The sequence below is a fragment of the Cnephaeus nilssonii genome (genome assembly GCF_951640355.1).
Source record: "Cnephaeus nilssonii genome assembly, chromosome: 14".
In the NCBI taxonomy this organism is placed as follows: Eukaryota; Metazoa; Chordata; class Mammalia; order Chiroptera; family Vespertilionidae; genus Cnephaeus; species Cnephaeus nilssonii.
Genome location: NC_137085.1, coordinates 8270994 through 8286276, shown reverse-complemented (window position 1 = coordinate 8286276; position 15283 = coordinate 8270994). Strand labels below are relative to the sequence as shown.

Below are 15283 nucleotides of genomic sequence, written 5' to 3'. Positions count from 1 at the left end.
AAAAAGAACAAAAATTCTCTGAAATTTTCTGGAGACTCCGGGACCTAGGAGGGGCTTGGGAGTCCGTGAGGCCTGGGTTCACATCCCCCTCTGGAGCTCACTCGAGACACGACCTGGAGCCTCCCCTCTGAGCCTGATTCCTCGTGGTGAGGTGGGTCTACCAGCAGCCGCAGGACGGATGGGAGAGACCCGGCCCACTGGAAGCTCAGCGCCGTCAGCCTGGCCCCCCATCCCTGCCTCTGCCCCTTGGTGTGGCCCTCTCTGGCACTTGGGGGGCTGTGACTTGCGGGGGCCTCCTTGGCTGCTGCTTTTCTGGAACAAAGGCCCCTCCCCCTCACTGGGGAGCATGGTGCCGCACCTTCCATTAGGTTCTGGACACAAAGCCCAGGGGTCTGGCAGAAAGGGTGCGTGGACAGCAGTGCGGTAGCAGCTGGTGCCATCCCACAGGGCAAGGACCATGGGGCCCCAGTCGGGGGGAGTGTCCCCTCGTGGCCCACTCAGCACAGACCTCATTCTTGTTCAGTGGGGAGCCCCTAGACAGGAAGAGGATGCTGGGAAGGGCTGTGAGGAGCGCAACATGGAGGTTTGGGGCAAAGGTGCTTTTGTGGGTTTGAATCCTGGCTCCTCTGCCTGTGATCCGGGCACATCTCTTAGCCTCCTTGTGCTTCAGTTTCCTCATCTGTAAAATGGAACAATAAGAGGCCCCATTCTGTGGAATGGTCCAAATGAGATGGGCTGGCAGCTGAAGTGCAGGGAGCAGGGCCAGCATACGATGGTTGGCTTATCATGACTATTTCTGATGAGCCTGGGTGGGGGGCCCTCACGTTGCTCCTGTGTGAGGAGCCGGGGGACGCCTGAGACGCTCCTGAGGGCGTGCAGACCGCTGCCTCTGAGCTCAGCTGTGGGAGTGCCGTGCGGGGGGTGGGGGGGGGGGGGTGACCTTCGCAAATACCTCCTAGGTTTCTGACCCATGTGACTTGCCCAAGGTCCCAGCTGGGGAGTGACAGGGTCACGACCCAACCCAGCCTGGCCGGCCCCAGAGGTGTGTGAGGTGGGACGAGGGAAAGGGAAGCCAGGACTGGTGCCCGTGAGGTCTGTGAGCAGGTGGGCAGGTGCGCGATGCTCCGTGGGCCGTGCCAGTGCTTCTGCGATAAAGACAGAAGCTGCCTGCTGAAGACAGCTCTCCCACCTTTCCCAGAGGTCCCCCTAAGGGCAGAGGACGGTGAACATGTCACCCCGAGGGGTCTGGGGGTGCAGCCCCAAGCAGCTGCAGAGCCTGCAGGAGCCTCGGGTTTTATCTTAAAATTCATGCGCATTTTACATTCTGTTCCCTCTGTATCCGGTCTCTCCTCGCACACATTTCCCCCCAGAGTAACAGCGCTGCCTCGGGAAGCTGCTCGTGTTTATCTGTTTATCCTGGGGCCGTGCGTACTCAGGTTCTCGCTGTGTCACCTGGGGGAGCGCTCCAGCGTGGAGGCAGGCACAGATGGCGGGCAGATGCTGAGGGGACGGCGGTCCCATCTGCACTTCAGGAAGTGGCCTCCGTGGCCCAGGCAGAGGAGGAGGGCTGGGCGGGGAGGGCCCCAGGCCCCGGAGGCCCCGCCGATCGGCCGTGCAGGGGTGTGCGGGGACAGAGGCCTCAGAAGAGCAGGCGTCGCGTCACCGTGCCCTCGCCGTGACACTGATTTGAGATAAGAAAAGGGAGGCAGCAAGAGCTCTGCCTTTATCTGTGGGCATGAGGACGAACCACATAAAATGCCGTGTGTGGACGTCAAAACTGGCTGAGTTTGGGCAGCGTCACAGACAGGAGACCGCAGGGGCCGGGCCGGGCCGGGCCGTGCTGGGCAGGAGACCCCTCGAGGGGCGCCCTGCCGGCCTGAGTGGTGTGGGCCTGCAGCCCGTGCCACGCCGCCTGCTCCACGTGGCCTCGCTTTCCGCCATCTGCTGTGTGTGCTGGAGAACAGCGTTACCCGAAAACGCAGAGGAAAGGGGTGTGAGGGAGTCGTGGCCCTGGGCACGCAGGTCCTGCCGACACGCTCGTGGGTGAATGAGGGCCTGTCCTCCGAGGAGGCTGCTCCCCTGGCGTCCGGAGGGCCACGGGGCTGGGTGGTGTCCTCCTGCGGGCCCCACAGCTGCTTCTCTGCGCGTCTGAGCCTCCATCCCTGCCCCGGGTGCTTGTCTGCTGGGAGCCGGAGAGCCTGCCTGTGACACCGGGAGTGAGAGCGATACTGGGAGTGATGCTCAGAAGGCCTTCAGCTCAGGCCCGGGCTCATGGTGGCACTCAGGGACCGCTGCTGCGGTTACTATGGCAACTAGCGACTAGCAGCCGAGCTCTCTGGGAGCCTCTGATGTGACAAGCCCTGGAGGTTGAGAGGGTTGCTCCCTTGAGCGCAGAGGCTCGAGCAGGACTGTGAGAGGACCCATGGCCTTGGCCTTCCAGCGATTGCTGCCCCGGGCCCAGCAAGGAGGGGGACGCAGGGCCCTTCCTGCAGCTGCTGCTTGTGGTCTGGCTCAAGGTCTGCCTCTCCTGACCACCCGGGCTGCCAGCCTGGGGTTCTGTGGGACTGATGTTGGGGGACAAGGGTGTAGAATGACCCCCGAGAGGCTTGGAGAGGCTTTGGAGTCTGGCACAAGTGGGGTTGGATCTGGTGCCCCCTTGCTGGCCGGGGCCACCTTTAGACTTTTCCCTGCTGAGCCTCAGTTTCCCCTCCATCCATCAGGGACAGTCCTAGCCACCTAGTCAGGACAGCATAAGGGAGGGAAAGTGTGTCACCCAGGGTGTCGAGTCCTAGCCCTGCCACTTCTGAGCTGGGTGGCCACGGGCAAGGTGCTTACCTGCTGTGCGCCTCAACTCACACCCCTGTAAGATGGGGCCAGCGAAAGCCCTTCCCTCGCCCACGGGCTGTCGCGGGGAGAGAATGAACAGGCAAGAAACAAGAAAGCCCTCGTTTTCTTTTGCAGCCCGTGCCCTTGTGAGGCTGGCATGCAGGATGGCAGGACAGCCCAGCCACATGCCCCACGGAGGGAACCCCAACAGCCTGTGCCACACCCCGGGGCCCGCGCACCCTCCTGACCCACAGGTAAGCCCTCTTCCTCTCTCTGCAGGGCCTGGGAGTCTCCCAGGAACACAGACATCCCTGAGGCTGCTTTGTCCTGGCCACCGGCGGCAGCCCCGAGACAGAGCCTCCTCTTGCACGTTTCCAGGGACGGGAGCAGAGCTCACTGCCTGGCCTGGCCAGCCCTTCGTCTCACTCAGCGGCACTCGGAGAAGCCTCTCCGTGCTGGGCTCTGGCTGGGGTGCCTGGCGCTGGGCCTGCCCCTGGGGTTCCCCTGTGAATGGAACCGCTTTGTCTCAGAGGGTTCGGTGCTGCTGAGAAGGGTGGACGTAGAGGGAACTGTGGAAGCGCCGAGGAGAAAGGGGGGTGCGGGGAAATGGGCAGGGAGAACTTGGGGTCAGAATGAACTTCCTTACTCGGGGCTGAAGTCTGCCTCCCCACTGGCCGGTACTATGACCCTTTCCGCCGCTTTATCCAGAACCACAAAGCGAAGAATCACAGGCTTCCTTCCACCTGCCTCACCCTCGTGTGGACCTCGGAGAGCCAGGCAGACTTGCGCAGCTTTTCTGAAGACAGCTTTTGGGGTTCTGAGCTGCTCGCACACCCCAGGCTGTTCCCTGGGCCTGGGGTGCCCTCCCCAACTCCTCCTCCAAGCCTCAGAAACGCCACTGCTTCTAGGGAGCCTTCCTTCTCCACCCCACCCCCTCCTCCGTGCTGCTTCCACACCTGTGCCCAGGCACTGGGTCACGGCCATGAGCACATCCCACTGGGGGACTGGATCCCCGGTCTCCTTCCCTCCTTAGACAGAGTCCTCTGGAGCCCCTCATGCCTGCTGAGTTAATACACTGCACATACGTGGGATGCACACAGACCCACGTCTGTTCTAACCAAGCACGCAGTCTCACGGGAGGGTCAGACAGGAAAGAATGCAGAAGAAACTCGGAGCCAGTGAAGCTCCAACAAGGCACCTGACCCAAAGCCAGAGGGGCTTCCTGGAGGAAGTGGCCTGCACAGGCCTGGAGGGGACAGAGGGCTTGGGCAGAGCAGGTGGGCCAGATGCCGTGGTGCCCTGTGGGCAGCCTGGAATGATGAAAAGTAATTGTCCAGGGTGGCTTTTGTCCCAGGACTGTGAGATCCCAGTTAGGGGGAGACTCAGAGGCAGCCACCTTCCTCAGGAAGGATCGGCACAGCTTCTGACTGCGTAGTGCCTGTCGGAGGACTCCAGGTGGCCTGGGGGGTGGCCTGTGTGGGCAGAGTTGCCATGAACGGCTGCACAGGTTACACACTGCACAGAGGTGCCTGAATCCTTCCCTGGCCCCTACGCTCTCCTCAGGCCATGCTCCCAGGGAGGAGCGCCTCTATGACAGATTCACGCCGAGGTGAAATATGAACTAGGAGAGACTGCATGCATGTGTGTGCGTATGTGTGTGTGCGTGTGTGCGTGTGTGCGTGTGTGTGTGTGCGTGTGTGTGTGTGTGTGCGTGTGTGTGTGTGTGTGTGCGCGCGCGCGCGTGTGTGTGCACATACGCACAAGTGCACAGGGTCCGAGGGCCTCTGTACTCCCATTTCTGTCACTGGCTGAGGTGCCGGGCCCATTTCCTAGATGGAATGTGGGGAGGTGGATCCCAGAAATCTGGGCAGCCCGTGGACACTGCTGGTCCAGAGTCCACCAGGACATCTCGGCGATGGCTGGGGGCAGCGGGGCCTCCTCGGGTAATGTAGCAATTTGTCATGTTAAGTCATTCACTAACAATCGAGTCCCCCTTGATTAATCTCCCAGAATTAGCCAGTTGCATTTCAAGCAATTAGGGTTAATTATAGCCTCGTTTGGCAGAGGAGAGAGCCCCGTAATTATTTCACGAGCAAGGACGCGCTGGGCGGCGGCGGCGGCAACCGCCATGGCGTCTCGTCGCACATGTTGGCGCGGTAATGACATAGTTACGTGTAATTAGATCCGATGACTCGGCGTTGGCCAGCGCCTGTCGGGGAAGGTGCCCCAGTCCGGGTTTGCAGGACCAGGAAGAACAGAGGTGTGGACGCTGGGCCTGCGGCCGGTTGGGTTGGACAAAGGACAGTCAGGCACTTTCTGTCTCCTCGTCTGGTATGTGAATGCCGTCTGAGGAGATATCAGGGCCTGGACCTTGTCTGTTTCAGGACAGAAACACCTGAAGTGGATGGTGGGGGCGTTTTCCTTGATGGTAGGAGGCATTGCTCTTTCCCCGAAGTCATTCTTAGAGGAAGGAGCGAGGCTGGACCGCACTGGGCTCAGTCCCCAACTCCATCCCTCCCCAGTCAGGTGACATTGGTGAATGACCTCTTGGAGCCTCAGTCTCCTCATCCGTAAAATGGGGCCATGAAGACTAAGTGAGATGGTATACTTTAAACATCCAGCCTGGCACCCAACATCGTGGGTGTTACGGAAATGGGATGTCATTGATCTTATGGTGATATTCTAAAATTTAATTTCGTTTTCACAGCTCAAGAGCCCAGAGCTGGAAATACCCCCCAATGTAGAAAGAACAATTTAGCCCTCCGATTTTTAATAACCTTCTGTGCCCAAGACCCATGGTTCGTTCATTTCAGGAGCCTTCCAGTTCTGAGAGCTATCCGCATATGAAAATACGTTTGCTGAGCACGGCAGAATTATATGTGAAATTCATATATACCAGTAATTGGGAAAGCTAGTATATGCCGGCTTTTATTAAGGTCTTGAATGAATGAATGAATGAATGAATGAGTGAATGAATGAATGCAGTTGAGAAAAAGCATCTATGCTTTATGATTTTTGCCAAGTTGCTGCAGAGCATTTTCCTCAGGAATGAAAGGCAAGGCTCAGCTGACCCAGGAAGAACCACGTGAATTTCCACGCAGGAGGACGGCGTTCTGTCTGAGAAAGCCCTGGCTAATGTGTCTTCCATCTGGAAGTCTTTGCAGACCTGCCTGGGCTGTGCCAAGTTCCGCTGTGTTCGGCCCTCTGCCGAGAGAGGGAGAGGAGCGCGCCTGACTTTGCAGGCGATGAGGACAGCCCAGATCGTTAGGAAAATATTCCCAAGCCAACGATGGTCGTTAGAGAAGATTTAATGACCAAACGTTGATGGCCATTAGAGTTCAAGGAGTGTTTGCTTTGTTGTAAATTCAGCAAGTGCTTGTCTCATCTTTGCCTTAGGTCTGCATGTTCCAGGAAGAGGGAAGAGCCAGACCTGAAGGTGCAGGACCCGTCGGGTTAGATAAGGGTGTAAGTCCCGGTGCTTGGATAAGGTAGAACGACCAGTCGTTACGAAAGGCTTGGACTCTGCGCTGCGTCATTTGGAATGGACTCTGCAGCAGATGGGGGGCCCATTGTGGGTTCGAAGTTGACGGGGTTGAGGTTTTAGATCACGGGTAGCTGAGGCTCGAGGCCCAGGGAAGGTGGAAAAAGGAGGTGAGGAGGTGAGCTGATGCCTAAGCCTTAACCAGGCTGGACACAGGAGCGAAGAGTTCAGAGACGTCCAGGGGGAAACACCACCTGCTTTTGGTGACTGAAGGGAAGAGGGAGAGGGAAGTCCAGGATGTGTCCAGCCTTCTGGCTGGTGGCTGCTGCTCTGGGTGGCTTCACCCTTCAAGTCTTTGCTTGTCAGTCATTTGGAGCTGATTCCAGAGTCTCTCATCCGTATGTTTAATTAAGCTCAGCTCTCTCCGAGCTCCGAGCTCCGCTAATGAGGGTCGGCCCGGGAGCCACGACAATGGAGATGACTTTAGGTTTTGTTATCAGACGTCTCTCGTGCTCCGGGCATCTCGCTCGCTGTTCCCATGGCACTGCGTGTAGATGTCCGGGCTGAGAGAGTCTCGGTGGTGGCTGCACCCACCTCCTTCCATCCTCTCACCAGCTCAGAGCAGTGGGCCTTATTCGGGGCTCCCGTTCGCAGGGGTGGGGGCGACGCTGTGATAAATAACTTGCCCGTTGGCTTGGAAGGCGCAGAGGCGGGAGTCGCTCCCGTCGTGTGCACCTTCTTGAGTTTGAAATTAGCCGGATTGTGAAGAGCCGCGCGGGGTTGGCCTCCTAAAGAGCCTGACGCTATGGACTCTGTGAATCGTGCCCTTTCGCGCAGCGTGGATTTAAAACGTGCTGCCACATACACATGCCCCACGTTCCTTACGCACGGTGTCAGATGTCCTTAAAGGTGAACTTGGTTTACAGGAAATGTCATTCTGATGAAGTGTGCCTTCTAAAATCACAGAAACGGTCGCCTTAGAATTAATGATGCATTGCAAATATCGGGGAAAAAGACCCAGCCAGTGTAAAGATGATTAAAATTCAGGTCAGAAGTCTGACTTCGTCAGGCTAAATTTTTTAATGAGATTTCAGGAAATTAATTGGGCGAATGCATTTTTATACTTTTAACATGTAATTTTATGCTCCTGTTTGAAAAAAAGAAGAAAAAAAAAAAGAATTTGTCGATGGCCAAGGCTTATTGTGGTTCAAACATTTTTAACTCAAATTAGCACAGGGTGGCGGGCATGTATGGCCTAATTTGATCTGACTTGGAGAAGTAAGCTGGGTTTCTCCAAGCTCTCTGGGTGGGGGTGTCCAAGATACCCCCTTCCCTGTACATCCGTCTTTGGCCCGAGAAGCCTGGCAGCATTTCCTGGGAGGGTGGGCTGGGGACAGAGGTGACTCAGGGGCCTGGGCCATCTTCTTGGCTCCTTAGCCTGACCTCCAGCGTTGCCTCCAGAGGCCCCCTTCTCGCTGAGATGGTGTGGCCTCCTGGGCATCACAGGCCTCCTCCCTCGGGCCCAGCCCTCCACCGCATCTCCTCTACCTTTGGGGGAGAACTAAAGGGCTCCCCCCGGCAGGGAAAGAGGCTGAGGAGTCAGAAATGGCCTTTGGTGCCCGTGGCGAAGCGAGGCAAGGGGCGTGCAGTCCCTTGGCTAACAGTCTCAGATGTCACTGCTTTACCTCAGCCAGGGGACCTTGGGTAAATGACCTCTCCGAGCCTCAGTTTCCTCATCTGTGAAATGGGGCCATGAAGGCTACGTGAGATGGTAAACTTTAAACGTCCAGCATGACATCCCACATCGCAGAAATGATAGGCCATTGATCTTATTTTTATCATGTAAAACTCAGTTTTCACAGTGAAAGAGCCCAGAGCTGGGCATCCCCTCGGTGCAGACCCTCCGTGGGGAGGAGGACGGTGGTGGTGTTGATAACAACAGCGAGGACGCCCTGCACTGCGTCCTGGGCCAGGCGTTGCCAGGCCAGGTGCTGTGCACACCCTGCCTCCGTCCGCCCCCGCCCCCGCCCCCGGGGAAGTAGGTGCTGCTGTTCTGCAGACATCTGCGATGCCAACGCCAGTAACACACAGCCTTTCCCGTGTGCCACGTGCTTTCATTCATTAACCTGTTTAACCCCCTGGGGGTCACAGATTAGGAAACTGAGGCCCAGAAGGGCTCGCCTACGGTTCACAGCCAGGAAGTGGCAGAACTTGGACCTGAATCCAAGCTCTGGGGCCCAGTGTCCCTGCAGGTTGTTCATTCTCCCCAGGAGCCAGCCCGGGCCCAGACCTAACGGGCCGTCCGCAGCATCCGATGAGCAGTTCTCAGGAGGGCCGACAGGGTCTTGACTGTGAGCCACCCTGGTGTGAGCTGTCTGGGCCCAGCCCCGTGTTCGTGTTCGCCCGGCAGTTTAGAGCTCCAGGGACCCTTTCAATCCGGATCATCTCCCTGGACCCTCGTGGAACCCTGAGGCTGGTGTTACGCGGCCAGGCCGTGGACGACCTCACGGCTGCCGGGGCCAGAGCGGAGCTTGCCGAGGGCTGACCCAGGACAAGGAAGGCCTTGGGGGTGGCAGCGGAGAGCGGCCTGGCCTTCCGGGGCCAGAGCCCAGGTCACCTTTCCTTTCCACTCACAGCCCCGGAGTGAAATCAGGGTCAGGACTCTGCTGGCTCAGGCGGCTGCGCCCGGGAGCCCTGTGTCCCGCAGTGCCCCCCACCAGAGCAGAGGCCACCCCGGTGATGGGCTCCATCCAGCCCTGGGAGGCACCCTTGCCCAGTGCTGCTGCCCGAGTGACCTGCCCCACCACAGGAGCTCATTCCTCTAATTAGGTCGAATGGGTTGTGACAGGAAATGCAAATCTGGGTCATCGCATATGCAGATGTGCAGCTGGAGCGGCAGCCAGCCGGCTGGGGTTGTCACCCACGTCCTCTGGGAGCTTCCTGGAGGCTGTGGAGCCGGGCGGCTGGCTCTGGGGCCACCCCTGGGGTGGGTGCGGGGACCCAGCACGCATCCTGAAGAGAAGAGCTCAGGTTCCCAGAGCAAGGACCCTTGGAGATCACATCCTCCAAGCACTTCAAGCCCCAGGGGGGAAACTGAGGCCCAGAGAGGGAGAGCCCCCTGTCACCCAGCAGTGCAGCCGGCTCTAATCCCCGGGCACTCAAGTCCCAGCTCCCACTGCCTGGCTGGGGGACCGGGCCTCCCTGTCCTTATTTATAAAGTGGGATTGATAATTGACAAGGCTGTTCAAAGGTTTAAGCCATAAAATCTGTCTAAGCGGCCAGTACAGTAACTGGCACACAGTAGGTCCTAATACACGGCAGCGTGTCATTATCTCCCCGAGTGCGTGTGACTCCTCCAGGTGCTGGCGTTACCCTTTTCCGAGGGCGTGTGATTTCGGCTGCACTCAGACGTGACCGTGGACGGTCACCACGTCCCACTGAGCTCCGGTTTGAGCACATTCCATGTGTCATTCAACACACATGCCCGGCACTTGCCTTGGCTCAGGGGACAGGAGGGGACTGAGACAGGAGCCCACTTTTGGAGAGGCCCGCGGTGGGGGTGCGGGGGGGGCAGACAGAACGGAGCAGACAAGCCCGTGATGGGATCGTGAGGGGGCGTGAGAAGGGCCGTGGAGGAAGCCAGCAGCCTCGTTCCTCATCTGCAGAGCGGGGTCCTTGCGGGGAGCACCTGGGGTAGGTGTGGCGAGCACGGGGGTCGGGGCGATGAGGATGACAGTGGGGTGGCGATCGGAGCCCTCCTTCCCCTCCGAGGGGCGCTGGGGGCGGGCAGCGCTCCGCCTTGGCTGGCTGGACGCCGATGCCCTCTGTCTCCCCTCCAGAGGCACCCGAACGCCCTGTCTTTCCGCTGCTCGCTGGCAGACTTCCAGATCGAGAAGAAGATCGGCCGAGGGCAGTTCAGCGAGGTGTACAAGGCCACCTGCCTGCTGGACAGGAAGACGGTGGCTCTGAAGAAGGTGCAGGTGAGCCAGCGGCCCCGCGGGTCAGAGCTGCCCTGCAGGAGCCCACGTCTGGGTCTAAACGTGGTGGCCCGGGGCCATCTCCCTTTCTCCTCCCCCCCTTCCCTGCCTTTCCGCTGTAAAGAAGGGAAATTAGTACCCAGCTCACTGGGTATGGAGAGAACCAGGCAGACTCCTGAAAGTTCGGTCTGAGCCGTAAAGGAAAAACCTGAGCACCTACTGTGTGCACTGGGGCCTGCTGGGAGCTCACGGAGCCCTGACCACAGCCCTGGCCGGGGACTAGCATCCCACTGCTCAGAAGAGGAAACCGGTGCCGAGCCGGGAAGGACTCGCCAGGCCCTCAGGACTAAGGCCCACGACCCTGCTGCCTGCACTGGCGGGTCCGTCCGGGCTGGAGTCTCCTTCCCAACCCCGTGTCCCTCCCAAATGGCAGAGGGGGGTTGAGCAGACGGTTTTAAGCAGCAAACTCTGGCCAGGACGCATTTCAGTGAGAGCCGCGGGGCCCCTTGGACCGCTGCTTCGCGGCAGGAGATGCGGTTGCATCCTCCGCAGAGCTTCCCGAGCCGCTGTGCGAGATGGGCAGCCTGGGCAGAGGAGGCGACAGGCGCGGTCACAGGGTGGCAGCCGGGGGCGGCCGCCCGCCGGACGATCCGGCATCAGTCTTGGTGTTGATCCGGGACTCGCACGCGGCTTCAGGCCCTGGAGGAGAAATGGGAAATGGGCGACTCTGTGCAGAAAAGGACCGCGTTGAGGGGCTCGCCTGGGCGCCTTCGGTCTGGGTTTACCCGTGTCCTGACGGATTTGGTGACGAGGCTGCCGGCCTGCCCACCATCTCTTTGTTCCTGTCGGTCAGAAGGTGGAGGGAGGACCCACCCTGAGTGAGCAGCGGAGGGCGGGGGCAGGGGGGGTCGAGGTGCCAAGGGCTGTACTTCACCTTCTCACGCTGTCCAGCTCGGGCTGTGGGCCCCATTCACAGAAGTGAAGACTGAGGCTCCGGGTGTGTTTCCTGGCCTCAGCAAGTCACGGGGCTTCTCCGGGCCTCAGTCTCCTCCCCTGTGAGTCAGTGACAGCACCTCCTGCCTCGTGGGAGTCGCCCTGAGGATTCAGCCCAAAGCGGTCGGCATGGCGCCCGGCACATGGCGGGGGGCCCACTAGGCAGAACTGCTGTCCTCACGGGGTAGGGCCACTCCGCAAGGAGGTGGCTGAACCAGGACATGGGGCTGGGTTTTAACCGTCCTGTTTCTCTTCCTCCTCTTGCCCAAGATATTTGAGATGATGGACGCCAAGGCCAGGCAGGACTGCGTCAAGGAGATCGGCCTCCTGAAGGTGAGAGCCCCGAGCGGGATGGCCTCTGTGGACAGCCCTTCGCTGAGCTGGAACAGGACTGACTGGACCGGACGTGTAAAGGGCAGATGCCCCGGGGCCTGACCAGGGGGAGGTGTGCAGGGTGCAGGTGGTGGTGGCATCTGTGGTCGCTTTCCTCTTCCCACTGGCATCTGCATCGGCTTCCCTGGAGTCAGAGATTGTAGGACATGCTGCCTAGACCTGGCCCTGGTCCGGGCTGCTCTCTCTTGGGGATCCCTCCCTACCCCCCAGGTGTAGGATGCTGCTGAGATCTCGAAAGTGACGGAGAAGGAGGCGGGGAGGGGGAGGGGGAGGGGGAGGGGAAGGGGAGGTGGAGGAGGAGGAGGAGGAGGAGGAGGAGGAGGAGGAGGAGTCAGCAGGTGGTGTCCTGTTTTGGGAAAACAGCCCGTGATGCTGCTCATGAGCCGGAAGGAGGGAGAAGGGCGGGGTCCGGCGGCAGCTGAGGCCAAGCCCTGCCCTGGGCGCTCGGGCCTGGCCCTGTCCTTGGGGATCAAGGCAGGCCGCAGAGGGTGACCGTTCAGGGTACTGCCGGCCAGCTCGGGGCCATGGAGCCCAGGGGAAGCCCTCAGAGGCCGGGGCCCCGATCCAGAACCTGGAAGGCGGAGATGAGCCTGCTGCAGGACCCCCGACAGTGTGGATGGGGGCCAGGTGGTGATGTGGGGCCTCTTCCCGATGAGCCAGCCTGGGGGAATAGCTGTCCCAGCCACCCACCCCCTCTCTCCACCCTTGGCCAAGAACACACGTGTGCCATCCACATCGAGTAAGGAATTGCACACGCGTGTGGACGGAGCTGAGCCCGCCGGTCTCGGGTCCCTGGGTACGGAAACGTGTGAGCACAGCCCTTCGGTGGAGCAGGCCCGGCGTGGTGTGACCGGGGCCTGCGGGGCGGGGCTCTGGCCCTTCCCCGGGCGGTGCACTGAGTGCCGGTGACCGTGGGCTCCGGGGCGGGCACACCCCTGGCTCCCTCACGGTCTGGCGGCAGGCAAGCTGCTGACTGCTCGGGCCCTCAGTCTCCTCATCTGTACAAGGGGTGATGACAATGTGCCATAGTCGGGGTGTCGGGGAATTGGTGAGCAGGTCCTGGAGGCACTCAGGGTAGCCCTGGTGTGTGCCAGGTGCCCTGCCAGCGGCAGCCCTTGTGGTCGCGGGAGGGCAACGCCAGGACCTTCCCAGGACGCCGACCCGGCTCCCGCCTGCCCGCGGGAAGTCAACAGGACGTGCCAGGGCAGGAGGTGTTTCCTGCAAAACAAAGGGAAACGCCGTCCTCGGAGGGGCCACTGGGCGGCCTGTTCATATTGTTCCTGCCCGGACCCGAAACCCAAGGCCTCCCGGTGCAGGGGCCATGGGCGCGGGGCGGGGAGGCGGCCTGTTGGAACTCAGCACAGATTCACACTCATGGGCTCGGGACCGTGTGAGCACGGGATGCAGCCAGCGCGGAAGGCAGAGCCGAGGGGACCTTCTATTGATGGGCCCTTTGCTCCCAGCCCTGCCCTCTGTCCTTCCCTCTGGTCACCTTGTTGGACATTTCAAGGGTATTCATCTAATCTGCACAGCATTGTGCCCATTTTACAGATGAGGAAACTGAGAATGAGATGCAAAGTGTCACCCAGCTTTCCCAGCGTCACCCAGCTCTGCCAGACTCCCAAGCACAGGCCTGTTCCATGAGACACTCACCTCTCCCGCAAATGCCAGGGCCGCGTCAGTGGGCGCCCGTGGGGTGCCAGCCCGGGGCAGGCGCTGAGGCTGGACCATCTCTCACTGACTCTGCCTCTCTCTCTCCCCTTGGGCAGCAACTGAACCATCCGAACATCATCAAGTACTTGGACTCGTTTATTGAGGACAACGAGCTGAACATTGTGCTGGAGCTGGCCGACGCGGGCGACCTCTCGCAAATGATCAAGGTGAGGGTGCCGGGGGCAGGCAGGGGCTGGGAGCTGCCCAGGGTCAGGCCGCCCGTCCTCGGTCCTCTGGGACGCTCAGCCCCCCTTGCTGAGCCCACGGGCCGCAGGCCCCGTCCCCATGTGCTGTGAGAGGGCCGGTCGTGGACAGAAAGGATCCCTCTCCCCGAACCATGGTCCCAGCTGCCATGGCTCATCGGCCACTTCTGCCTCACAGAAGCAGGCACCGAACCCTGCATTAGGTCACACCCCGCCAGCTCACGGAATCTGGGAAAGTGTCCTGTGGGTCCAGTTGCCTCATTTTACAGACGGGAAAGCTGAGCCCAGAGAGGTTAGGAGACTTTCCTGAGGATACCCAGCAGTGTGGGGACAGAGCTGGATCTGTAGCCCAGGTCTCTGTTTCGAGGCCTGGGACCCTCGAGTAGATTTCATCCCCAAGTTGATTCCCCTCCAGTCCCTGAGGGGCATCTTCATCCCCACGAAGTGGCCAAGGCCGGGAGTCTCCCAGAGGCTGATGGACTTGCCAAGTTCCACAGGCGGGCTCAGGCCCAGGCCTGGCTCTTGCTGTGCACTCCACGCAGCCCTCCCGGCACGCCACCCCTCACCCCCCTCCGGGGGCCAGGACCAGGTCCACGTGAGTCTAGGATCAGGGATCCTGGCAGCCCCTGATGGAGCACCTACTGTGGCCACAAGGTGCTGACCACTAGCATCACTCACTGAGTCCACACCATTCTCAGCAAAGCTCAGAGAGGTTTAGTCACCTGCCTGTGGCAGCACAGCCTCTAAGTGGGACCGTCAGGCCCGAGCCCTTAGCCCTACTCCCTGTTTCTCTCTCAGGGCCTTCCCTGCTGGCTTGCCGTGAGTCTGCAGGCCACTATTGTGAGCGCCCACCGCCTCCCTCCCCCAGGCCCAGACTGTCTGCTCTTGAGCAAGCGTGGGCCGGCTCAAGCACTGCCCCCTCCCTACCCCACCCCCCCTCCAGCCCCCCCGGCCCCGCTCAGCTCCCAGCCACACTTTCGAATGGAACCAGACGTGGATTCTCCGTCATTCCCACCAGGCACTGGGGATTGAGCAATTGCTCGGCGCTTGCTCTTCTGAAATCTGGCTCCTAGGAATACGGCGTCTCTGGGAGGCAGCGTTACTTGGGCTGTTATCACCTGCTTTCATATTTTCGTTGACATATTAATGCATTTGCAGGGATGTTAATCTCCACACATCCCTGGTGGGAACAGATGTGCTATATCATGTCTTAGTTCTTCCTTCTCCCCCCACCAACACGGTTTGTCCTTCACATGTCATGCTCCCCCTGAACACGCATGCACCCTGCACCCACTGTGTGCCAGGCCTGTCCTGAGACCGAGGGGTGCTGCCCCACGGGTGCTGCCCTGGGGGAGACGGGGGATGGGCGCAGAGCAGAGCCGCGAACCATCGGTGTGAGCCAGCGAGAAGAAGCCCAGTCAGGCCTGCCAGCCAGGGCAGGCTTCCTGCCACGGGGACACCCGAGTCGACCTGAGGGGGGGCCCCAAGTTTGTGCAAGAGCCCAGAGGGATGGGAACTGAGGGTGCACCGAGCACTTTGGTCCAGGAGAGCAGTGTGGACGGGGAGGCTTCGGACCGCCCAGGCCTCGAGGTCCAGGCTCAGAACTTGGGATCTTGCCCTGAGGCATTGAGGAGCTTCCTGAGACTCAGGGGGAAGTAACATGGTCGGCTTTGTGTTCTGGAAGAAAGACTGGATGC

At 60.3% G+C, this 15283-nt stretch overlaps 1 protein-coding gene across 1 annotated transcript in view; it reads left to right on the top strand.

Annotated features, from left to right (window-relative positions):
• NEK6 (NIMA related kinase 6) overlaps positions 1-15283 on the top strand; it is a 68336-nt gene that overhangs the window by 33645 nt on the left and 19408 nt on the right. Inside the window, exons 2-5 of the mRNA XM_079791001.1 lie at positions 2962-3080; positions 10147-10287; positions 11548-11610; positions 13440-13550. Of these exons, the coding sequence (XP_079647127.1) occupies positions 2991-3080; positions 10147-10287; positions 11548-11610; positions 13440-13550 (405 nt within the window). The 5' untranslated portion in view covers positions 2962-2990. The remainder of the gene's footprint in view (positions 1-2961; positions 3081-10146; positions 10288-11547; positions 11611-13439; positions 13551-15283) is intronic.